This window comes from Onychomys torridus, chromosome 6 (assembly GCF_903995425.1).
Source record: "Onychomys torridus chromosome 6, mOncTor1.1, whole genome shotgun sequence".
Taxonomy (NCBI): domain Eukaryota; kingdom Metazoa; phylum Chordata; class Mammalia; order Rodentia; family Cricetidae; genus Onychomys; species Onychomys torridus.
The window spans coordinates 70,553,666-70,578,525 of NC_050448.1; the positions used below are offsets into that span (position 1 = coordinate 70,553,666).

The window sequence follows — 24,860 nt, forward strand, 5'->3', positions numbered from 1 at the left end:
GCTGCCTTCTCTTCTTGATACAAAGCAGGCCTTAGGCCTCACTTTCCTAGAGCTACTGGTCTCCAGCTGAGAAAGGCAAACTGTGCGCCTTGCTACCAGACTCTGAAAGGGATAAACGCACAGATGTCTTTAACCCAGAGTCAGGTTTGGGTTCCCAGGCTCTTACTGTGTGTGACTCAGAGTCTACCTCCTTTCTACAGTGTGGATTTCAGGACAGGTTACAAACAGTGGGAATGCTATCATATCTACATCTTACTTCTTTCTGTAAACTTTAAAACATTCATGCAAGCTTCAGGGAATCTGCTTGGAACCATCTCTCCCCGGCCAAACAGACTCCAGACAAGTACACCTAAGTCTCCCCACCTGCCTGTTCCTGAGGGTGGGATCTCTCTCCCCTTGTCTTGGGACTCCTCTCCCCCACCTACCAAGACCTTGGGCCTGGAAGTTTCGAATATACACCCTGGAGAAGAGTTTTCCCCTAAACTCTTTACCCTCTGTCCCTAATCTGTATCTGCTCTCGTAGACTGCCAGTCAACCAAAGACAGCATATTGCTCCAAACTCTCCAGCCCCACGTGCTTCTGATGGAATTCCCAACTAGCCTGAGCCAGCTCCTAGGTGGCTCCCAAGCAGCTAGCAACAGTGGTCCAGCCTCACAGACTGTTCCAAAGTGGCTTGTACTTCCCTAGCCCCAGAATGTCCCACAGAACTGGAGAGCAAGTGAAAGAGCCTGTTCTTCCCAGCCCTGGCCAACACTCCAGCTTTCCTGGGTCCCCAACAATGACACCCCAATGTCAACAGGAAGTAGTCATAGAAAAGATTACACGTGTTCCTTATAATTTATTATCAACAAAATAGTTTGGGATGTTAGGTCTCAAATCCTGGACAAATGGCTAACTGAGGTGCCTATTTAACATACCAAAGAGGACCTGTCCACCAGGTTCTGCTAGCATCCCTAGGTACCTACTTGTTATAGGGTATGGCTGGCATACCCTGTCCCACCCTAAACTTCTCCAGCCCAGGGGCTGGGCTGCCCTTTCCCTATATAAGCTGACATTTTGGTTACCCAGTCTTTTGGTTACCTACCCTTTACTCTCCTGGCTCTCCCTTTCCCCTCTTCACACATGGGCCAGCTCAGGGTCATGTTCACTCTGGACTCTCACAGATGTCCTTGCCTCTGGCTATGCGCTCCTTTTGATCTACAAAGGATCTCTTCACCATACCTAGGAGCAGCCATGTTTTCCCTTTTTCATTCACTGGCGTTTACATTTCCCTGAGTGCAGAGTACCTTCTTGTGTCAAAGATGCTGGAACATAGGGTGAAGGCTCTATGTAGACACCAGCTTGACCTTCATGTTCACTGAGTGGGTGTTGTCTTCAGCAATGGAGCCCTGCTGTCAGTTTTCTGAGAGCAACCTATAGTCCTGGGTTGTTTGGAAACTCTCATGGGATCCCTTTGACCAAGAACTCAATTAGATGTTGACAGGTAAACAGCACTGGTGGTGGCGCTGGTTACTGGCAGAAAAGTCACGGGCCATGGCCACGACTACCAGAGTTACAAAGAGCTTTATTAGAAGGAAGGAGGAAAGCCAGGCCTCAGGGGAGGGAGAGATGGTGGGAGCAGAGCAGAGAGCAGGGAGCAGAGCGGGAAGAGAGGGGGGGGGTCCGCGTCCAGCTTTTAAGGCAGGGATTGTGTGACCATGTAGCGGGTACATAGTCGCCAGTGCCCACTGATGACGTAAGACGAAATACCCCAAGCTGTGCATGTGCAGGAGAGTGAGGGCAGGATCCTAACAGATGTGACCCAGTCCTAGTACTGAAAGCTTCATTTGGTGACAAGAGATGTCCAGTTGGGACTCTGTCTCTCCCATTACTTGATTTCATTTAGGTTTCCTTGATACATGTGCATATTTTAGGAAGATTTTACTGTATTAGGTTTCCATATTACCCCTCAACTGCCCTTAATTTTAGCTGTCTCTCCCTGTGTTCCCTTCCTCACTCCCCCTCTCAAGACAGAAATTATTTGATTTTATATGCATGAATATTTTGCCCACCAGCATCATGCATGTTTACCATGTGTATACTTGTTGAATACCCTGGAACTGGAGTTACAAACAGTTATGAGCACCATGTGGGTGCTGGGAATTTAACCTGGGTCCTCTGCAAAAGCAACAGGTGCTCTTAATTGTTGAGCCATCTCGTCAGCCCCCTAAAGTTTTGGGGGTTTTTTGTTGTTGTTCTTTGTTGTTGTTAGTTGAAGATGTGTTACATTGGTTTATGCTGCAGAATATTTGTTTAATGATGCAAAGATGTGTTGCATTCTTTTATGTTGCCTTTGTTTAACTCTGTGAAGTGTGCTATTTTGCCTGTCTAAAACACCTGATTGGTTTAATAAAGAGCTGAATGTCCAATAGCAAGGCAGGAGAGGGATATGTGTGGCTGCCAGGCAGAGAGAATAAATAGGAGAAAGAGAAGAGAAGGAAAGGAGAGGAGGATGCCAGGGGCCTGCCATCCAGCCACCCAGCCACACAGTCACACAGCCAGATGGAATAAGAAGGAAAAAAATATATACAGAAGTAGAAAAAGATAAAAATCCAGAGGCAAAAGGTAGACAGGATAATAAAGAAAATCTGGCTAGAAACAAGTCAAGCTAAGGCCAGGCATTCCTAAGAAAGAATAAATCTCCATGTGATTTATTTGGGAGTGGGTGGTGGGCCCCCAAAGAGTAAACAGTAAAAAAAGCAACCAACAACAGTTATTATTTTTGTCTTTTTGTTATTTGAGACAGAGTTTCTCTGTAGCCTTGGCTGTTTTGGAATTCACTCTGTAGACCAGGCTGGCCTTGAACCAGGGTGGCCTGAACTCATAGAGATCTGTCTGCCTTTGCCTCCCAAATGCTGGCATCAAAGGTATGGGCCACCACTGTCTGTTTGTTTTTGAGATAGGATTTCACTGTACCCCTGACTGGCCTGAAACTCACTGTGTAGACCAAGTTAGCTTTGAACTCACAAATCTGCCTGCCTCTGCCTTCCAAATGCTGGGGTTAAAGGTGTTCACTACCAGGCCTAAATGGAAAGCTAATTTTAAAAGAATCAGAGACTGCAGGGTGTGGTGATATTTTATTTGTGCTGAAATGTGGTAATATTTTATTTGTATGTTAATAAATAAAGTTTGCCTCGAGATCAGAGGAAACAGCAAGCCATACACAAAGTCAGGCAGGGTTAGCACACGACCTTAATCTGATCACTTGGCAGGCAGGGTCTCTGTTCAAAGACACACTAGGGAACAGCCAAGCATGGTGACACATGCCTTTAATCCCAGTATCAACCATAGAGACCTAGAGGTCTGTACAGACAGGCAGTGACAAGGAAGTGAGGTGGGTAGTGAGCTAAGGTTAGCTGGTGGCTCTCACTGTTTCTCTGATCTCTAAGGCTTTCTCCCTATGTTTGGCTCGGTGTTTCTTATTTAATAAGACCACTAAGAAATTCAGCTACAGCAGGGCCTGGAGAAATGGTTCAGTGGTTAAGAGAATGCACCTACTCTTGCAAGAGTTTGTTTGCAGCATCGTATTGGAGAATGGGGCATAACCACCAGGAAGTCCAGCTCCAGAAGATCTGACACCCTCTTCTGACTTCATGGGCACCCCCCGGGGAAACTGAGGATTTGGGCACCAGATATTTAAACTGAGGATGACTGCTCTAAGGTTGAGGAGAAGGTATCTGTTGTAGATAAGAGGGAGAGAACAGCCAGGGCATCTGGAAGAGTCCAGGCCAGGAAGAGTAGTAAACTGAACAAGGCCAGCGGACTGGATCTCCACAAGAGGAGAGACAGAGGAGGAGGACAAAGAGTTTGGGAAAGGAGACCGAGAGAGGAGCAAGAGGGAGTCAGAGAGGAAGGCGGAAGAGTGCGCACAGGAAGAGAGGAAGGCGGAAGAGCGCGCACAGGAAGAGAGGAAGGCGGAAGAGCGCGCACAGGAAGAGAGGAAGAGCGCGCACAGGAAGAGAGGAAGAGCGCGCACAGGAAGAGAGGAAGGCGGAAGAGCGCGCACAGGAAGAGAGGAAGGCGGAAGAGCACGCACAGGAAGAGAGGAAGAGCGCGCACAGGAAGAGAGGAAGAGCGCGCACAGGAAGAGAGGAAGAGCGCGCACAGGAAGAGAGGAAGAGCGCGCACAGGAAGAGAGGAAGAGCGCGCACAGGAAGAGAGGAAGAGCGCGCACAGGAAGAGAGGAAGGCTGAAGATTGCACGTACCTGATTGGTCGGATTCTACGGGAGTGAGAAGCTGGGGAGGGAGGGCTGTAAGCTGGAGAAGTTTGAGGTAGGTGCAGGCTGAGAAGAGTGATAAGAGCCTTGGGTATTTGCTTTTAAGATTTATTGTTGTTGTTGTTATTATTATTATTATTATTATTATTATTATTATATTTTTTGCAGTTTCAAGACAGGGTTTCTCTGTGTAGCCTTGGCTGTCCTGGAACTCGCTCTGTAGACCAGGCTGGCCTTGAACTCCCAGAGATCCTCCTGCCTCTGTCTCCCCAGTGCTGGGATTAAAGGCGTGTGCCACCATGCCTGGCTTATTTTTATTATTTTAGGTTATGTGTTTATTGTGTGTGTGTACACAAGAGTGCATAAACCAACAGAGGTCAGAGAAGTCCCGATCTTCCCGAAGCTAGAGTTATAGGTGGTTATGAGCAACTTCACGTGAGTACAGGGAATTGAACTTGGGTCTTCTGGAAGAGCAGTACATGCTCTCCACCACTGAACCATTTCTTTAGCCCAAACCACAGATATTTGTGATACTCAATGAGCCTGGAGGCCGGTATGTACTTTGGTGTGCTAATAGGCACCACAGATAGCCATTTGTCCCAAGTTTCTTTTGGGCCTGACCCCCCACACACACACATATCATATAACTAAAAATGAAAAATAAAAATTCAAGCAGCCCATGGCATGTGCCTTTGATGCCAGCACTCAGAATGTACAGGCAGCTATGCCTCTGAGCTCCAAGTCAGCCAGGGCTACATCTCAAAAATAAATTAGTAGCCAGGTGGTGGTGGCACACACCTGTAATCCCAGCACTCAGAAGGCAGAGGCAGGCAGATCTCTGAATTCAAGGTCAGCCTGGGCTACAGAGAGGCTTCCAGGACAGCCAGGGCTTCACAGAGAAACCCTGTCTCGAAAAACCCCTAAATAAATAAATGAATGAATGAATGAATGAATAAATCTAAAGAAATTGTTAATAAATAAATAAATAAATAAATAAATAAATTTAAATAAAATGCTAAGCTAGGGCCTGGAAAGACAGCTCAGCTTAAAGGGCTTATCATGTAAGCATGGGGCCAAGAACTGCGTTTCTAGAACCCATGTCAAATGCTTGAGGAGGCTCACTCTGGTAATCTCAGTGTAGAGTCGTGAAGATCCTACCAGCATGGCCAGATCAATGAGCCCCAGGCCGATGAGAGACTGTTTCTTAGAACAAAACAGAACAATATCAGAGCTGGACCCCTGGCCTCCACAGGCGGGCACACACAGACACACATGAAACAAGCAATTTTTAAACCACAGCACATGGGGGCCCCAGAAACAGCCATTTTGACTCCTACGAGGCACTGGGTCCAGTATCAGGCAGGCCTTGCCAAGACCATTCCAGGGCAAGGACTGATGTTCCCTTTGTCCTTTGGCCAGGGTCTCTGAGGAAGTCTTGGGTCAGTCCGGATCCCCACAGAAATCTAGGCACCATGGCAAACATGGGATCTTTAGGCTGTCCTGGAATTCAGATTCTCCTGCCTCAGCTCCTCCAAGGCTAGAATGACAGGCTTTGTCTTTATCACTTGAGCTCAGCTTGACATCAGCCCGGGCAGCATCCAGACTGCTCCTCTCTTGCTCTTTTAAGAGACTGTGTTCTGCCTGTGTGTGTCTGAATGTAAGGAGGCCAGAAGAGGGTGTCAGGTCCCCTGGAACTGGGGTTGCAGATGGTTGTTAGTTATCATGTGGGTGCTGGGAATTGAAACGTGTCCTCTGGAAGAGAAACCAGTGCTCCTAATCTCTGAGCCATCTCTCCACAAAAACAAAACAAAAAGCTGGAGAGATGTCTCAGCAGTTAGGTACCCTTGCGGCTCTTCTAGAGAACTCAAGTTCTGTTCCCAGCACCCACGTTATGCTTCACAACTGCCTGGAACTCCAGCTGCGTGGGATCCAGTGCCCTCTTCTGGCTTCTGAGGGCACACACACACACACACACACACACACACATAAAAGTTTTTCCAGGCATAGTGGTGCGTGCCTTTAATCCCAGTACTACGTAGCGAGATCCTGTCTCAAAACAAAATGAAACAAAAAAACTTGAAGCAATACTAAAAAGCCTGTCGAGGTGGTGTGCACACCTGTAACTCCTGCTCTCTGGAGGGAAGCTGAGGTGGGGGATCCCCCATGCCTGAGACCTCTATCCCACCCCCGAAAGCACCAGAAAAGTAGCAGCGTTTGAGTAACAACTAAACTGAGATGCTGAACCATTAGGGGAAGTCAGGGAAGATCTCTTGAAGGCTGCCTGTAGCCTTGGGCTTTTGTTCTGGAAGAGTCTGAGGTACCACTGTGGCATCTTGGGGTTTAGGGTATAAAATCTATATTTGGGTCTGGGAATGTAATGTAGTTGGTAAAGTGTCCTACCCAGCATGCACAAAGCCTTGGATTCCATGCCCAGCACCTCACAGAGCTGGGGGGGGGGGGGCATGCTACCATGGGTGGGGGAACAGTCCAGAGACCTGCTGTCAGTGTCAGGGACAGACACAGCTCCATATGTCTGGGAAGGACATACATAGCTCCATACTGTGAACAGCCTTCGGCTCAGGAAAACCCAGGATTCTTGGCTTCTGAGTAAAACAAACAAAAACAAAAAAAATGTCAAGCCAGTGTGAGGCAGAGCTGGAGAGGATTTTTGCTTTGTTTTGTTATTTTGTGTGTGTGTGTGTGTGTGTGTGTGTGTGTGTGTGCACATGCAGGTGTGCCATAGCATATGTACAGAGCACAACTTTGTGACTGGTCTCAGGGCTCCAAGGCACCTACCTACCACACTAAGGGAAAGTTCAGGGCTCAGACTCTTAGGCTAGCAGCTTACAGAGGTGACCTGGACCTGATAGAGTCCTTGGCAGCAGGAACAACTCAACACTCACACTTTGACTACAGGTAGGAAACGGAGAGTGAAAAGGGCATGGAACCAATCTTCTGAAACCGTAAAGCTCACCCCAGTGACATACCGCCTCTAGCAAGCAACACCTAATCCTTCCTAAACAGTTCCACCAAAGTCAAATGTATGAGCCTATGGGGGCCGTTCCCATTCAAACCACACACCCTCTCATCTTTTTTTTAGATATATCTTATTATTTATGTGTCTGTGTGTGGGAAAACATATGTGAGTGCAGGTGCCTGAAGAGGTCAGAAGAGAGTGATGGACTCCTGAAAGAGTCACAGGTGGGTATAAGCAGCCATGTATGTATTAGGATTAAAGGTGTGCACCACCACCGCACAGCTCTGAGGAGATTTTATTTTATTTTTTCATTTTTTATGTATTATGAATAGTGTTCTGCCTGCATGTAAAGAGGGCACTAGATCTCATTAAAGATGGTTGTGAGCTATTATGTGGTTGCTGGGAATTGAACTCAGGACTTCTGGAAGAGAAGCCAGTGCTCTTAACCTTTGAGCCATCTCTCCAGCCCTCTGAGGAGATTTTAATACAGATTTTAAACTCAAGAGTTCAAAGAAAGAGAAGCCACCCAGAAGAAAGCAAGCTTTCTCATCGAAGACTTAACTTTGTGTCTTCACAATTGCAGATGCCATTTTGGGAGGTTTGAAGCTATTATCTTCCAAGAGTTGGTAGGGACTTAAAGGAGACCCCAGGTTCCCGAGGAACAGCTGGCGGGGTCAGTTGGTGAAGTCTAGGTCTCTGGGGTGTAGGAAGTTGGGCTGTCTCCACTGTAAACAAAGATTGCCCTGTTTATGGTATTTCCAGAAAGTATTCAGGAGAGGATGCCAAGCCCTTTCTCCGTGAAGTTGCTTTTTTTTTTTTTTTTAATCATAGCAACATAAATGTAACAAAGACATCATGTTACCATATTTATCTTGCCTCAGTGCTGAGAAAGGCAGCCTGGGAGACTTGTGCTCCACCTGTGATGCCGAGGGTGTCAGCTAAGTTTAAAGCCATACAGAAAACACAAGCCTGGTTTGACTTAAGGTGGTTAGAGATTGCCAATACCCTCAATAATCTGGCCAAATAGCAAAAAGTTCTCTCTGAAAGGGTGTGGTGCACACGGCTGTGAGCTCGGCACCAGGAGGTCAGTGCACAGGCCTGTGAGCTCGGCCCCAGGAGGTCAGTGCACAGGCCTGTGAGCTCGGCCCCAGGAGGTCAGTGCGCACGCACGGTTGTGAGCTCGGCCCCGGGAGGTCAGTGCACAGGGCTGTGAGCTCTGCACCAGGAGGTCAGTGCACACGGCTGTGAGCTCAGCCCCGGGAGGTCAGTGCACACGGCTGTGAGCTCGGCCCCGGGAGGTCAGTGCACAGGGCTGTGAGCTCGGCACCGGCAGTCAGAGGCAGAGGGTTCTTGAGTCTGAGGCTTAGACTGATACACACAGTCAGAAGCTGCTCAGAAGAAAAACAAAACAAGTTCTCCCTTGTTGTAGGAATTTAGCAGAGTCACTGTATGGGGTAGATATTAGAATGAGCCGCAGTTTTTTTTTAGAAGTACTTTGACCTTGAAGAATCCTGTGGAAAACAGTGATAGTTTTACTGAAGGGGCTTTGCAGCCACCCCATAGCTTTGCTCACTAGCCGGCTCAGGCACACCTGAGACTCCTGGCTTACTGTGTATTGCACACGATAAAGGACTAGATTCATGGGGGCGTGCGATGCTGTCCTTTCGAAGACTTTAGGGACTTCGGTATGAGGAAATACTTTGTGTAACTTTCAATAAATCGCCTTTGTATGGCTGTTGGGGGGGGGGGGAGGTGTCAGTCCATCAGAAGAGGCTGGACCTTCCCGATGCCACATAAGTCTTAAAATTTCATCTTGGGGGTGCCTTCTTTCTTCAACTGACCCGGCTACATGGTGTATTCCGACACTCCCTGATGGAAGACGATGTCGTTTTTTGAGCCTCATGAAACTTTTTTCTTTTTCTTTCTCCTCTCTGTCTCTGTCTCTCTGACAAAGTCTTATGTAGTGTAGGGCTAGGCTCCAACTGCCTATGAGGAAGAGGAGAATTATCTTAACTTTCTGAAGTTTCTGCCTTCATCTTTCAAGGGCTGGGATTACAGATGTCTACTACTATGCCCAATTTAGTGAATTTCTGCAATTTTTCATAAGCAAGTTTTTATTTATTGTTTGTTTATTTATTTATTGTTTGTTTATTTATTGTTTGTTTATTTGTTTGTTTATTTATTACAGGGTCTTACTATTTAGCTTTGGCTGTCCTGGAACTCACTCTGTAGACCAGGCTGGCCTCGAACTCACGGAGATCCACCTGCCTCTGCCTCCCGAGTGCTGGGATTAAAGGCGTGCGCCGCCACCACCCGGCTCTTAACACATTTCATATCCCAAGCCTTTCCCTCAGGTCTGGAGCTCAGTGGCTATAGAGGCATGTAGGTGTGGGCCACGGAATCTCATTCTCCACCCGAGGAATTTGAGGGATGGTGACATCTGAGCTGTTTCTAAGTTCATTTGCAAGCATGCCCACAGAAGTGCATGTGATAGCCTCTTCAGTTCATACAGGAGTTGTTATTTATTTTATGGGTATGGGTGTATTGCCTACATGTATGTGTGCCATGTGAGTGCAGTACCTGAGGAGGTCAGAAGAGGGTGTCATATTCCTTGGAACTAGAGTTGTAGACCTTTGTGAGCCTCCACAGGAGTTTTTGAAAAGCTCCATAGGACATTTAGCAGTCACCAGCATTTAGTAGTGATAAACAGGGCCACAATATCGTCCTGCACACCTGGCCCTCTCTGTCAACTACAGCCTTTTATATCAGTTTGAAGTTGTATGTCGGGGCCATGGAGACTCAAACAGGCCAGCATGTAATCTTTTCTGGTACATTTGTAGAGAGGCCAAGACTCATGCCACATCAGCATAGCAAGCAGAATCTAGCAAATATACAAGATAAAGGAGGGCTGGAGAGATGGCTCAGAGGTTAAGAGCACTGGCTGCTCTTGCAGAGGTCCTGAGTTCAATTCCCAGCAACCACATGGTGGCTCACAACCATCTGTAATGAGATCTGGCGCCCTCTTCTGGCATGCAGGCATACATGCAGGCAGAACACTGTATACATAGTAAATAAGTCTTTAAAGAAGTATAAATAAGATCCATTCTCAAAACAAAACAAAACACAAAAGCCTGTATCGATATATTATTGTTGTTCGTTTATTTGAGACAGGGTTTCTCTGTGTATAGCCCTGGCTGTCCTGGAACTGTTTTATAGACCAGGTTGGCCTCAAACCCAAACACCTGCCTGTTTTTGCCTCCTGAGTGCTGGGATTAAAGGAGTGTGCTACCATTGCCCAGAAAATTTTTTTCCTTAGCTTTTTGAGACAGGGTTTCTCTGTATAGCCCTGGCTGGCCTCGCACTCACAGAGATCCTCCTGCCTCTGCCTCTCAAGTGCTGGGATTAAAGGCGTGCACCACCACCCAACGAAAAGATATATCTTTTGAAACAGGGTTTCATGTAGCTCAACTAACTTCAAACTCAAAATATAGACCATACTGACTTTGAATTTGTGATTCTCCTGCCTCAGCCTCCTGAGTGCTGGAATTACAGGCATGAGCCATGCTCAACCAAATAAAATTTTAAAAGTCCAACAATTATTTTAAAAATCTATGCCGGGCGGTGGTGGCACACGCCTGTAATCCCAGCACTCGGGAGGCAGAGGCAGGTGGATCTCTGTGAGTTTGAGGCCAGCCTGATCTACAGAGCTAGTCCAGGACAGGCTCCAAAGCTACAGAGAAACCCTGTCTCGAAAAACAAAAACAAAAACAAATATCTATTAAATATAGTCCCCTCTTCTTTGTGTGTGTGTGTGTGTGTGTGTGTGTGTGTGTGTGTGTGTGTCTGTCTGTCTGTCTGTCTGTCTCCTGGGATTCAAACCAAAGGGTAAATGTGTGATTCAAATGCTCCACCATTAGGTTCCATCCCTAACTGTATTTGCTAGTTGTGTTGTTGTTGTGTGGTTGGTTTTGTTGTTATTTCATTTGTTGTTGTCAACTTGACACAAGCCAGGGTCATCTGGAAAGAGGAAACCCCAATTGAGGAAATGCCTCCATCAGCTTGGCCTGTAGGCAAGTCTGTAGCGCATTTTCTGGATTGGTGACTGATGTTGGCGGGTCCAGCCATGGCAAGCGGTCCTGTCTTTCTTTCAAGGCTCATGCCAGGCCCTCTCCCCCTGCCCCTCTCTGCCTGCTACCCGTGAATCAGCTACTGCTGCTCCAGTGCCGCACCTGTCTGCTCCCACCATGACCGTCATGGACTAACCCTCTGAATCTGTAAGTAAGCTCCCAGTTAATTGCTTTCTTTGATAGTGGTTGAAGACATTAACTTGATATGATTGTCTCCCATTGGACTCACTTTCCTGGAAATGAAAAAAATAAATAAAGTAAAACTCCATGTGGGGGCTGGGAAATGGCTCAGTGGGGAGACCCGAATTTGAATCTCTAGCTCACGCGCGCGCGAGGCAGAGAAAGGAAACAGGAGGATCACTAGAGCTCCACACAGCCTGGGTAAATCAGTGCGCTTCAGGGGTAGCGAGAGACCCTGCCTCAAAAAGGTCAGTGAGAGCATTTTCAGAAGAAGCCAGTCTGCCTGTGGCCTCCGAGTGCTTGAGCACACACATGGCCCCACATGCACACGGACACATGCACCTACCCTATCTCCCTTACCCATCCCGCTGTCGTTAGACATCTAGGTTGGCCCACTAGGCTATTGTGGACAGTGCTGCAATAACCACTGAGTATCTGTGGCATGTGTAAATGCCCATACATGTAATAGCTGTCACAGGAAGAGCTGTTCTCAGGTTTCTGAGAAACCTCTGTCCTGACGTCCACAGTGGCCGGACCGGTGGTGTGAAGGCTCCTTTCTGTTCACATCTTGTCTACCCTGGTGGCTGTTTGTTTTCTTAATGACTGCCATCCTGACTCAGATGAGATGGAATCTCTATGTCGTTCATTTTCCATGTTCGTGGGCATTTGTGTTCCATCTTTTGAGAATGGTCCGCTCATTTCATAAGCCCATTCCTTGGGTGACGTGGTCGCCTGTTTAGTTTCTTGAGTTCTTTGTGTATTGTAGATAATGATCCACTGTCAGATGTATACCTAGCAAAGACTCCTTCCCATCTGTAGGCTGTCTCTTAACTCTTTCCTTTGCTCTGCCAAAGCCTTTTAATTTCTTGGCGTCCCTTTTCTAATTGTTGGCCGTATTTCCTGTGTAACCACAGTCGGGCTTCTTTCTCTCTCTTTCTTTTTTCTTGTTTTTTTTTTTTTCAAGACAGGGTTTCTCTGTGTAGCCCTGGCTGTCCTGGAACTCACTCTGTAGACCAGGCTGGCCTCGAACTCACAGAGATCCCCCTGCCTCTGCCTCCCACGTGCCGGGATTAAAGGTGTGTGCCACTCTGCCAGGCTAATCAATAAAATGAAAAAACAAAACAAAACAAAAAACCCAGCCAAGAGTGCATGGCTATTATCTGAGCACTTGAGAGGTGGGGATAGGAATTAGGAATTTAAATTCATCCTCTCAAAACAGCCAGCTGAGGTCAGCCTGGTTTACATTAGAGCTACTTCAAAGAAAAAGTCAAGAGAGCTGTGAACTTCATGCTAAAAGCACTTGAAAAATTGCATGAAAAATTGTAAATTCCCTCAGAGGAAAAAATGTTTACAAAAAACATAAAGGTGAAAAATTCTGATTTATGAAAGAGAAGCCAGGCGTGGTGGCACATGCTTTTAATCCCAGCATTTAGGAGGCAGAGGTAGGCAGATCTCTGAGTCTGACACAGCCTGGTCTACCTTGTGAGTTCCAGGACAGCCAGGGTTTTACGGAGAAACCCTGTCTTGATAAACAAAAACCAAAGAGCCAGCATGGTCCATACTTACAACCCCAGTTCCAGGCCAGTTTTTTTTGTTTTATTTTTCAGACACGTTTCTCTGTAAAACAGTCCTGGCTGTACTGGATCTCACTCTGTAGACCAGGCTGATTGAGAACTCACAGAGATTCTCCTGCCTCTGCCTTCCAAGTGCTGGGATTAAAGTCATGGGCCACCACTGCCTGTCTTAAATAGTTAATATCTTAAATAGTTCAACTGTCTCAAAGTAATATAAACTTTAAAAGGTACCTACAAAGCACCAGAGGCAAGGAAATGAATGTAAGATGTTCAGCAGGTTCCTTTGAGTTGGCGGTGGTTTATTACTCTAATTAGCCCAAACTGTAAAAGGCGACAGTGAAATGTTATCGCAGATTCCGTGCTGGGGAATTCTGGAAGTGCCTTAATTGGATCAGGCTCAGGCACTCATACAATGTCTCCTTGTAGGGAGGTAGGGCAGTTGCCAGGTCTCTGTGGGGTGTGTGTGTGTGTGTGTGTGTGTGTGTGTGTGTGTGTGTGTGTGTCAACACCAGCCTCACGAAGATGTAACGCATGGGCCACACCGCCACACCACTGACCCTTGGGTCTCTTTCCTTTATCTCATGCTTTTCTCTGCTCTTTCTCTCCTTCCTTTCTTCCTTAATTTTTGTTTTGTTTTGAAATGGGATTTTGTTATGTAACTTGTCTTGTCTGAAACTCACTTTGTAGACCAGGCTGGCCTCACACTCAGTAAAATACTCCAGTTTTTGTCTCTCTAATGCTGGAACTAAAGGTGGGCCACCATTCCCACCCTCTTTATTTTTATATTATTGTTTTGTTTTTCAAGACAGGGTTTCTCTGTGTAGCCCTGGCTGTCCTGGAACTCGGACATCTACCTGCCTCTGTCTCCCGAGTGCTGGGATTAAAGGCATGCACCACCATTACCTGGCTTTATTTTTCATATTATTATTATTTTATGGCCATTTTATTGTTCTTTGCTTTTTTTCATTTCATGGATACTTTTTTAATTGGTGGTTTCTGGACTGTGAAGCCCACATTCACAGGTACTGTGTCTTCCAATGGTTCAGATGATTGTTACCATTTTTTAGCCACAATGTTTTTTTTTAATTATAAAAAATGAATTTTGTTCAAATTTAAGCCTAGATCTCCTCTTGAAACAAAGATCTGTGTGCTTAGGCTCATGGAAGCCCTATCCTCTATTTCCACCTAAAAGACATGAAACTAGTTTCCTGTTAACCTAGTAGAAGAGATAATTGTGGCTCAGATGAACTTAACGAGTTATTAAAATTGAAGTGTGGATCTACAACCAGATGGTGCTTTTAAGTTGTTTTGTTTCTGAGACAGGATCTTACTGTATAACCCTGGCTTTCCTGGAAAACACACACATAAATATTTTATAAAGTTTAAAACTGTAATTCAACCTTTTTACATGTTTTGTCTGCATATATGTCTGTTCACCACATGTGTGCCTAGTATCCATGGAAGCCAGAGAGGGCGTTGGATCTCTTGGAACTGCCATGTGGGTGCTGGGAATTGAACCCAAGTCCTCTGGAAGAGCAGCCAGTGCTCTTAACTGCTGAGCCATCTCTCTTGAGACTTCCTATTCTCTCTCTCTCTCTCTCTCTGTCTCTCCATCTCTGTCTCTGTCTCTCTCCCCGCTACACACACACTCAACCTTCCTTCCAAGTGTACTGATGCAGGCATGTGTAACAGGAATCTTAAAGGTACTTATTAACAAAATCAAACCTGAGGCCAGGTATTGGGGTGTACGCTGGAAGTTCAGAGAAGCAGAACAAGCCACAGCTTCCTCACCTTGCCAGTTCTTCAGCTGATCCTGTTTCCTCAGACTGGAAGCTTCTGAGACCTCATCCCAATGAATCTCAGCTGAACTGTGCTGCTCAAAGCCTAAAAGCTGGACCAGCCAAATGCTTCTAGTTTCTGGTCTTCAGGCCTATCTGCTGTCTTTCTCCTTTCTGGTCTTTCTCTTTCAGCCCTCACTCCCTGGGGTTAAAGGCGTGAGTCACCACATTTGGCTGTATTCTTGAACAGACGGATTTCTGCCTCTGGAATGCTAGGATTAAAGGTGTGTGCTACCACTGCCTATCCTCTATGTTTAATATTGTGGCTATTCTGTCTCTGACCTCAGAGAAGTTTATTAGGGTGCACAATATTTTGGTATGTCCTAAACTCACTCCATAGCCCAAAGAGGCCTTGAATTCATAATCCTCCTGCCTCAGCCTCCTGAGTTTCTGAGACTACCGGCACAGGACACCATGCTGTCCCTCTTCCCTCCTTATGTCTTCTGTATCGTTAAATACAGAATCTGGGGGACTTTTAAAGTTGCTAGCCCCTCTGAGCTGCTCCCTTCCCCAGGTTACCTCTTCCTGTCTGTCACACATTGCCACTTGCCAGGTTTGCTATTTGCTTTCCGTTGACCTGACACACACGAGACTGGGACTAGGGAACTTCAAGGGAGAGAGTGTCTCCATCAGATCAGCCTGTGGCCATATCTATGGGGCATTTTCTTGATTAATGATTGGTGTGGGAGGGCCCAGCCCACTGTGGGTGGTGCTACCCCTGGGCTGGTGGTCCTGGGTTAGATGAGAGCAGGCTGAGCAGGCCACGAGGAGCAAACTAGTAGGCAGCTTCAGTGTCTGCCTGGAGTTCCTGCTGTGACTGTCCTTCACCGTGGACCTTGAGAGTTGAGCTGAGACAAACCCTTTCTCTTCAAGTTTATCAGATTGTTGTGATAAAGGAAAGCAGAACATCCATCTAACCTAGTCTAACCCTCCCGTGGATGTGCTGCTCCAGCTGGGTTCACGGGGCCGCCACGTTGGAGTCTTGGCGGTGGCGGTGGCTGTGATCCCAGCACTTTGACACTGGGAAGGCTGGGACAAGAGCATAGTGTGGTCCAGGCCAGCGCTGTTGGGTTTTGTTTGTTTGTTTGTGGCTGGGTCTCTCTACATAGCCCTGGCTGTCCTGGAACACACTTTGTAAACCAGGCTGTCCTCAAACCGAGAGCTGCCCAGATAGATTAAAAGCGTTGCTGCTATAACCCAGCCTCCCAAGCTAGCCTTGAACTCATTCATCCTCACCGACTCCCCAGGGCTGAAGTCACAGGTGTTTTCCATCTCATTGATTTTTTTGTTTGTTTGTTTTTGTTTTTTTGTTTTTCAAGACGGTTTCTCTGTGTAGCTCTGGCTCTTTTCTGGAACTCGCTCTGTAGACCAGGCTGGCCTCGAACTCACAGGATCCACCTGCCTCTGCCTCCCAAGTGCTGGGATTAAAAGCCTGCACTACCCCTGCCCCACCTCACTTGATTTCTTTTGATGCTTTTCTTCCAGTCAGGTTAAGATATTTATTTATTCATTTGTTGATTATTTTTGAGACGAAGGCTCAGGTAGTCCTGACTGTCCCGGAACTATGTAGATCAGACTGGCATCCAACTCACTACAATCCACTGGCCTCTGCCTCCCAAGTTTCTTTTTTCATATTTTAATTGTTTGTATGTCACATGTCTGCCGTGTGTGCAGGCCCTGGTGGGTGGAGCAGGTCCCTAGGATCTATAGTTATGGGCGGATGTGAGCTACCTGAGTCCTGGGATCCAAACTCGGGTTTTCCTAACTGCTAAGCCATCTCCCAACCCCTTCCGACAAAAATCTGAACTTGTTTATTATTATTTTTTTAGTTTCTGAAAGATTGATTAACTCTGTGTTTTGTCTGCATGCCTGTATGTGCCTGGTGCTAGCAGAGGCCAGAGAGGGCTTGGGATTCCCTAGAACTGCAGTGGCAGAGTTGTGAGCCACCGTGTGGACGCTGGAGATGAACCCCAGGTCCTCTGGAAGAGCAGCCAGTGCTCTTAGCCACCGAGCATCTCCACAGCCCCTTAAGCTTTAGCTGCTCAGTTCTCAGAAGCTCTGATTCCTGTGTCTCCCATAAACTTAAACTCTTTTTTTTTTTTTTTCTTTTGGTTTTTGATGTTTTTGAGACATTGTTTCTCTGTGAAACAGCTCTGGCTGTGCTGGAACTCGCTCTGCAGCCCAGGCTGGCCTCGAACTCAGAGATCCACCTGCCTCTGCCTCCCGAGTGCTGCGATTTAAAGCGTGTGGCACCCCGATTTAAATTCTATCTTAATAGTTTATTTTTACATCTACTTACTGCAGATTTAACACTTCCCCTTTCCTTGGTAACAGCACCCCGCCTCATGCTGTCCAAACTCACCGCCCAGTAACTAAGGCTCACTTTCTTAATTCTGTATCGGGTTCCTTCTTCGTGGCTGCTCACTACCCCTTCCGTTTCCCGTCTTTCCTCCCAACACACTGACCCGCACTGTGAACACACTGCGGCGGCGTGACTGCGCGACTTGGTACGACAGCAGGGTAAAGACAGAAGTGTCTTTGGGTGTGACTCGGTTTCCCCAACTCCCTCCCTCTGCTCAGAGTGCGCAGGGCTTCTGCGCAGGCGTACTGGAACTCTAGCTCAGGACTGAGGCCGGGGTGGGGCGAAGAGCTGCACATGCCTGCTTATTGGCCCAAGTGCTGACAGACAGGAAGGATCTGCTAAGCGGTTGCTTAGGAACAACCACTGACCAAAAACATAAATAGAAGGCTGTGGCAGGGCAGGAAGCGGCTGGTGTGGTTGGGTCCTAGCCAGGGTGCATGACCGGCCTTGGTTCACCCTTTCTGCCAGAACGGGCACTCAGAAGTCTTGTCTTTCTGGAAAGACGGACTCCCACCCAGATCGCAGAGGACCCCCTCCCCCAGAAGTGTTCTTTCATCCCCAGCCTTGAGGTTCAGGGTTCCGGGGCAGCTTCCGAGGGTGTGAAGGTCACTGCCCGTCACTGCCCTTGTCTGTTCATCTCAGGGCCGGAGTTCAACTCCCTCGCCTGGGAACATGGCACTCCTGCCTGGCTGGCTGCTGACTAGACATTTTCAAGAGCAAATTGGAGCGCATCCTTTGCCGGAGACTCCCAGCGGCCTTGTATCATTCCAGCTGGCCAAGGAGGCCAGCACAAGGAAGGCCTGGGCGTCGCTACCTGCGGCATTCACCCTGCCTGGTCCTGCAGGCCCCCAGGCGGTCCACTCCTCTGCTGTGGAAGCTTTGCCACACTGCTGAGGCGCTGCCACAGGCTGCCTCCAGCTCAGCCCCACCCCACTGAGGCCTTGTCCTGCTCAGAACAACACTCGTCACACCTGCAAACAGGTACTTGGACTGTGATTGACCAGGACAGTGTTTGTAAAATGTGTGTTTCCTAAGTCTTACATGGTCACAAACAGGGGTTCTGAAAATTGACAGCGAGCCAAAGTGGGAGCTCTTCAGAACTGACAGTGATTTAAAACGCCAGGCTGGGGCTGGGAGATGGCAAGGGCTTGCCACTGCGTTGATATCTCTAGCCAGAGGTGCTGGTGTGGCTCTGTAGTCAGTGGGCAGGTGGATCCTTGAGGATCCTCAGAGGTCACTGGTCAGCCAGGAAGCCACTGAGTCAATTCCAGATTCAGTGAGAGACCCTGTGTCAGTAAGGTAAAGAACATAGACCCCAGACTGGGACGTCTGGCCTCCACACCATACATGTGCATACCTGCATGCACACACCTACCTGCACACATGCACATGTGCACTCACAAACACACATACTCAGAGACCACACAGCCTGGGCTGGGGGCATAGGGACATAGCTCAGTGGAAGAACATGATTAGTTGTCAAGATGCCAGTTCCATCCCGAGAACAGCAAAATTAAAATGTCAGGCTGGGCTGTGGGTCATCCAGAACACAGACCACATCTTTGTCACTCTGAATCCCAGCAACCAGTTCCAGGGGTGGCAGGGGTGGTGTTCTTTTAAAATGCCTGATTAAGGTCACGATGACAGGTGAAGTCAAGCCATTTAGCTACGGTCCCACCGCCTGAGGAACATCTTCTGGAGCCAGGGCACTGAGCCAGTCTTAGGGAGCTTAGGAGGGAGTGTTTGTGCTTAAAGGACAATGAGGATGCCAAATCTAAGAGGCATTTATTGTAATGAGTGTTCAAGAGGGTGGAGAAGGGTGGGGTTCCCCCATCTAATCCTCCGAGGCCCAGGGTGACTCATTTTTCTTCCTTGGACCCAGGGGCGGAGTTGACATTTGGTCCTCCAGTCGGGTCCTGCTCCCCCTGTCTGGTGGCATCCCCAGTGTCTCCAGCCACCAAAGCCATATTTCTCAAATAGTTGGCATTGAAGCAGTTGGCTTGTTCGTCCCCAGGAGCCAGGTCACAGCATGAGGCAGGGTCCTTCCAGGAGTTCCTTCGGGGACCACAGAGCTCCTCAACGAAGGCTAGTTTCTGAAAAAGGAACGGAAAGCAGAGATGCCTGGGGATGAGGCGGTCGGAGGTGGGCTTGGGGGCCCTAAGTCCTCCCCCTACTGCTTGCCCACTGGATTTCCTCCTGGGGCCCAGAGACTGTGCAAGATCCCCTAGTACAGCAAGATTCCTTGTGACTGACAGATGTGCACATCTGGAAATGCCAGAAGCTTGAGGCCCAGGGCAGGGATAACAAGTCAAGTCGGGAGGGAAGGCATCTGGAACACCAAGGAAGATCTAGTCCTCCCAACCACCGCTGACTTCTGGGAGCAGGTTTGAGGGTCTAAAGAGAAGGGCCCCCTCTCCCCGGCCTCCCCCACTCCTCCACGTTTCCCTGGAGCCATGGGCTTCTTCCTCCACACTGACCTCTTCTTCACCGCAGCAGGCCTGCTCTGGAAACGGCAGGTCACAGCAGCGGACAGTCATGTTCTGGATCAGTCCAGGAATCTGTTTACTGTGGTTGGTATGAGAGAGGCGGGACTCAGGGTCTTGTGCAGGCCATAGCATCAGGCCAGAGGCTGCCAGGGCCGGGGTGGTGGCCTGGGCCTGTAATCCTACCACTTGGGGTACTGAGGCAGGAGGATTGTTTCCCTTCAAGACCATCCTTGACCACAGAGTGAAACTCTTTCAAAATAAATAAACAATGCCCCCAAACTACCCAAACAGTACTGGGAGACCATGGTTTTGTTGACCCCGAGGGCACCCCAGGAGGGAGGCGGTTTGGACACACCAGAGTGTTGGGAAGAGCTGGGTAAGACTCACTGCTTGGAGAGAACTCTTCCATTTCCACAGAGATGGCCCATGAGGTTGGGGGTGACTCGGCTGAGGTCAAGGGTCAAGATATCCCGGTCATAGTTGGGATAGGGGGCCCAGCGGGCGAAGCACTCGTCACGGGCAGGGCTGGGAGGGTGGTGGCAACAGGAGTGAGGGTGTGTCTTTATGGCCAGCTCCCGGTCACAGTATTGGTCCAGGGTGTCCTCCCACTGTGGACAGAGAGAGGAGTCAGAGCCGGCTCCGCCCCGCTCCCCTTACCACACCGAATCCCTGTCGACATCCATGAGATGAGGTCCGAGGGGAGGGGGATCTAGAGGGCCAGCAGGCAGCCGTGGAGGCGTGGGCCTGGGAAGGTGGGGCGGAAGGAGAGATGAGGCTCCTAGTTGGCCCCTGGAGATGAGCTGGAACAGTGGGTGCGGAGGGTCAGCGGAGCCCAGAGCTGGACGGATGGATGGCAGGCAGATGCACATGTGGGGTCACAGGTGGATGAGCCCGGGACGGTAGCTCGGAGGCTCAAAGTGAACAGACTCAGACGACACACAACGGATGGACGGACGGACAATCACAAGCAGACGGACGCGGACGTGCTCACGGGGAAGAACATGGCTGGCTGGCTGCAGAGGCAGCGGCTGGGCGGCTGGGCGGCTGGCATGCCCACTTACGGCCTTCCGTGCGCAGGTGTGGTTGTGGCCCCGGCGGCAGCAGAGCTGGAACTCCAGCTCCAGCCGGGTCAGAGCCTGCAGCTGCCTCTGGATGGCGTCGGCAGCTGGGAGGTTGCGCGGCACAGAGCGGAAGCGTCTCAGGAGACAGATGTTCTTGACGTTGTCCGGAGTGGGCATCCCCGGGGGGAAAGGCAGCTGGGGCCCCGAGGACATGCCCGTCTGGTGGGCCGGGCAGGGCTGGAGCACGTAGTTAGGTCGAGGGGCTTCCTCCTGGAAGCAAGAGAACCGCTCCTCCCCCGCCTGTCTGCAGCACCGGTGGGGTCGGGTCTTGACAGAGAACTCGGCCTCACAGAACCGGGTCATTGCGTCCTCCCACTAGATGAGAGGGGTGGGTGAGCCCGAAACCCCCTGTCCATGTGCCTGCCTTCCCCCCGGTTCCAGGAAAGGACCCTAGGCAGGTCAACAGCTCTCCTGTGCTCTCCGGGCACACTGCGGGGTAAAAGGGACCGAGGCTCCTCCGTACCCAGGGGTGAGGTGTCCAGCCCTTACACACACGTGCACGCACGCACGCACGCACATGTGCACACACACACGTGCGCGCGCGCACACACACACACACACACACACACACACACACACACACACAGTCTGGAGGTTAAGGGACACCCCACCAGCACCAGCAGCCAAACCCTCACCACAAGCTTCAAACAGTCTAGGCGGTTCGTGTGGCTTCGGCAGCGGCAGCAACGGGAATATCCGGTCTCCAGCAAATTGAGGGTCTCTCCTTGGCGACTAAGGTGGGAGTAGCCGGTCTGTGGCAGGTTCCAGGGGCCATACACCACGTGTTGACGCTCAGGAAGGCAGATCTGGTCCAGATTGTCTGGAGAAGGCCGTCCTGGAGGGAAGCCATCCAGCCGGTGCCCCCAGCCACCTCTCCGGCCCTGTGGGCAGTGCTGGGCTGGTTTCCGAGACAGAGACTGTGGAGAGTGCTGGCCCACCAGGGGGGCTGGCTTCTCTAGAACAGGGAAAGCAGTGCTATGCTAAGGATGGGGAATGGGAAGACGGTGGGTTGGGAGCATGGGTGGGAAACAAGCAGCTATTCTGGGCGTCTTACCTTCACAGTCACTGAAAGGAAAGTAACTAACCACACGGACCTGCACACTCAGGCTGCCATTAGCTCCTCCTAGAGGCTCAGGGGCCTGCTCCTCTCTCCAGGGTTCTAAGCCCGAGGGCTAAAGCGCAGGGGCAGATAGACAAGTGCCGTCACTCACCCTCTTTCTGACTGGACTGGACTATCTCCTCCTGATGCTGGACAGCTGGGTCTACTTGGGTAGAAGGAGATGTGTAAGCAAAAGGCTTGTTGGGATGGGCTCCTCCTAGTTCCCGTGCATGAAGGGACTCAATAGAGAGGTAAGTAAAAAACAAATGGTATTCTATATCACTTAATCACAGAGCTATGGAATAAGCATTATTTCCTTCCTTCCCTCCTGCTTTTTTAAAGAAATGGCTTCATGTACCCCAGAGTGGCTTTGAACTCTGTAAGAAGCTGAGGCTAACTTTGAACACCTGATGCTCATGCTTCCTCCAAGTGCTGGGATTATAGACAACCGCCACCACAACCAGTTGATGTGGCGCTGGGGACCAAACCCAGGGTGATGTTGTGGCCAGACAAGGCTCAGGAAAGTCACACAGGTCTGAGTGAGTGGCAGAGCTCCCCACCCTGTTGGCCTCCCAAGCCCATGCTCCGGAGTAAAGGGAGTCACTCACTTTCCTTCTGCTCGACAGGGCCTTGGGGAGGGGGCTGCTCTTCCTGCAGGGGGATGGCCTCTGGAGGGAGAGGAGGACCCACTGTGAGATGGGTGAAGGCACAGGGTGTGGAGATCAGACAAGGGTCAGCAGATCACAGTGGGATGGGGCAGGGGGCGAGGAACACACTCACCTTTACTTTCCACAGACTTCAGGAAAGCGGGCCTCTCTTCCTCCTGCACGGGGATCACTTCTGGAGATGAAGGGGGCTGCACTACAGAATGGGCAGTGTGAGCCGTCTACCCCTTCTAGCCAGACAGCGAGGCGGGGGGTCTGGAGGGCGGCCAAGAGGGACTTGTGGTGGCCTTACCTTCCCTTTGTTCCTCAAAGAGAGGTTCATACAGAGACGTTTCAATGTGGTCCACACGGAGTCTCCGGGTTTGCGATGGGGAAGGAGGTGCAGCATAGCCAACTAGAGGCCGGAGGGGAGAGTCAGAACCTACAGCTCCTCCCAGACTCCCCACCTCCTGCCCGTTCCCCCAGAACTACAGCCGTCCACCCGGGATGCTTCCGTCCCCGCTGGACCTCGTTAGTTCTGGGCAGGAGGCTCTCACCTTCATGAAGGTGCAAGAAGAGGTTCTCCGGCTTCATCTCTCTCTGCTCTGAGGCCTTGAAGTCTACAGGAAGGAAGGACAAGTCAGAGGAGTTTTGAGAGGTCCTGTCCTGAGCAAGGATGGAGAGGCCGTGGGGGCCGACAGTGTGGAAAGACCACTGTGTGGTGTCTCTAGCCTCCCACACCTGCCTTGATGTGAGTGGGCTGGGTTCTGAGAGAACCTGGGTTTGTCTGTGGCTGGGAAGGGAGGTCCATTTCCCCGTCAGTATCTCCCTCGGCTGGGGCCTGTGGCTGTCCCCTGCCTCTACAGTCACTGCTCTAGCTGCCACGGACCCACCTCTCCCCACACTCCTGAAGGCCTCAGGTAGGAGCCCAGCTGAGTGTTTAAGTACCTTTCTCCAGTCTGTCTCAGATCCTTACTTTAGGTTTCTTTAAAAAAAAAAAAAATGTTTATGTGCAGAGGGGCCAGTGTGTCATGGTGAGTGTGTAGGTCACAGGACAACTGTGGGAGTCGTTCTCTCCATGTGGGTTACTGGGATTGAATTCAGGTCACCAGGCTTGTTGGCCCTCCTTTAGGTGTGGGGCATCTGGAGCTGGACTGAAGGCACCAGACTAAGGACCAGGACAAGGTGGAGCTTTGCCAGGCACAGGCTGCATCTACTCAAGTCTCCCTCCTGTCCAGAATGGGCATTCCATTCTGCTCAGACTTCCAAGCAGCGTGTATGTGCTTAGTAGAGGGTGAACGTGGACACCCCTAACTCGCCTCCTAACCAGTGAGTCAGCCAAGGCTCCCTGGGTCAGTAGAATGGTTTTGAGCAGCCTGGGGCCCTCTTTCTTCCTCCTCTGCCTCATAGTCCTCCTCAGACATCTCCAGGCCCCTTAGCATGTAAATTCACCTGTCCTGTGTCGTCTGACTTCAAATTCTGTGTTTCTTCGCTGCTATCTCTACGCATCCTTCTGCTCCAGCCTCCCTGACTAAAGCCCCACTGTGAACACGTTCATAACAAGGAGGCTCAGAAGCCAACTGGTGATGAGCTGTTTGGAGCCAGGCTCCTAAGCAACTGCCTGACCCCACCCTGACTCACCTTCCTCAGAGGCAGAAGCAAGGGCCAAGCAGGCCAACAGCAAGGCTGCTCTGGATACGGTCCCCATCCTGGGGCAGGAACTGGTCACTGGCCACCAGCAGCTGGCTGTCCCGGGTAGTGGAGGATGGACCACTTGCTGCCGGCCTCTCCTCACAGCTGCTGAGCTTCCAGGCTGGCCGTCTCTTTATATGCTATCTCCCGCCCGCCCGCCTGTTTCCTGCCGTGACTCAGTCCCAGCTGCTCCTCCTCTTGGCCACTCCTCCCAAACTCATCCTGGAGCCTCCTTAGAGGACTGGGAATAATGGAGGTGTGTGGGGGGACAGTCACAGGACTCCAAAGCTGATACAGAGCCATGGAGCAAGTTGATATTTGAATCCTTAATCTGTGCCTCAGTTTTCCACTTTATAGACCGGAATCTGACTGTCTCCTGAATGGGAGTGGGAAATGGCACTGAGGAGGTTACTCAAGGTCAGAGGCCTCAGCACCCCTTTTCCTTAACTCTGGGTAAGAGGGAGACAACTCAGAAGCCCCTTCCCGTTCAGAGTCACATGAAG

General features: G+C 49.9%; 1 protein-coding gene and 1 long non-coding RNA gene across 4 annotated transcripts; one reads left to right on the forward strand and one right to left on the reverse strand.

Moving 5' to 3' along the window:
• The first annotated feature begins 4,200 nt into the window (after positions 1-4,200).
• On the forward strand, positions 4,201-15,115 carry LOC118585270. The gene is made up of 3 exons (XR_004945171.1): positions 4,201-4,312; positions 11,387-11,508; positions 15,086-15,115. It is a non-coding gene; the product is annotated as an uncharacterized LOC118585270 (long non-coding RNA).
• Positions 15,116-19,083: 3,968 nt separating this feature from the next.
• Ecm1 (extracellular matrix protein 1) lies at positions 19,084-24,794 on the reverse strand. 3 transcript variants are annotated; one of them, XM_036189835.1, is made up of 11 exons: positions 24,307-24,794; positions 23,223-23,285; positions 22,979-23,080; positions 22,802-22,882; positions 22,630-22,689; positions 22,134-22,187; positions 21,558-21,877; positions 20,863-21,237; positions 20,189-20,409; positions 19,793-19,880; positions 19,084-19,408 (listed from the first exon to the last, which is right to left on the reverse strand). In XM_036189835.1, the coding sequence occupies exons 1-11, from the start codon at positions 24,371-24,373 to the stop codon at positions 19,175-19,177; spliced, it is 1,665 nt and encodes a 554-aa protein (XP_036045728.1). In that variant the 5' UTR covers positions 24,374-24,794; the 3' UTR covers positions 19,084-19,174. The 3 variants fall into 3 exon arrangements, with proteins under 3 accessions (XP_036045728.1, XP_036045727.1, XP_036045726.1); XM_036189834.1 differs by having other exon boundaries at positions 22,134-22,184; positions 22,630-22,710; XM_036189833.1 differs by having other exon boundaries at positions 22,630-22,710.
• Positions 24,795-24,860: the final 66 nt, after the last annotated feature.

Excerpts from the sequence above, each read along its gene's own strand:
- Ecm1 (XM_036189833.1), bottom strand. The coding sequence starts at position 24,373 with ATGGGGACCGTATCCAGAGCAGCCTTGCTGTTGGCCTGCTTGGCCCTT. Across the intron at positions 20,410-20,862 it reads ACACCTGCGCACGGAAGGCC|TGGGAGGACACCCTGGACCA; the intron begins GTAAGTGGGCAT and ends CTCTGTCCACAG. Across the intron at positions 19,409-19,792 it reads CCTGCTGCGGTGAAGAAGAG|AAACTAGCCTTCGTTGAGGA; the intron begins GTCAGTGTGGAG and ends TTCCTTTTTCAG.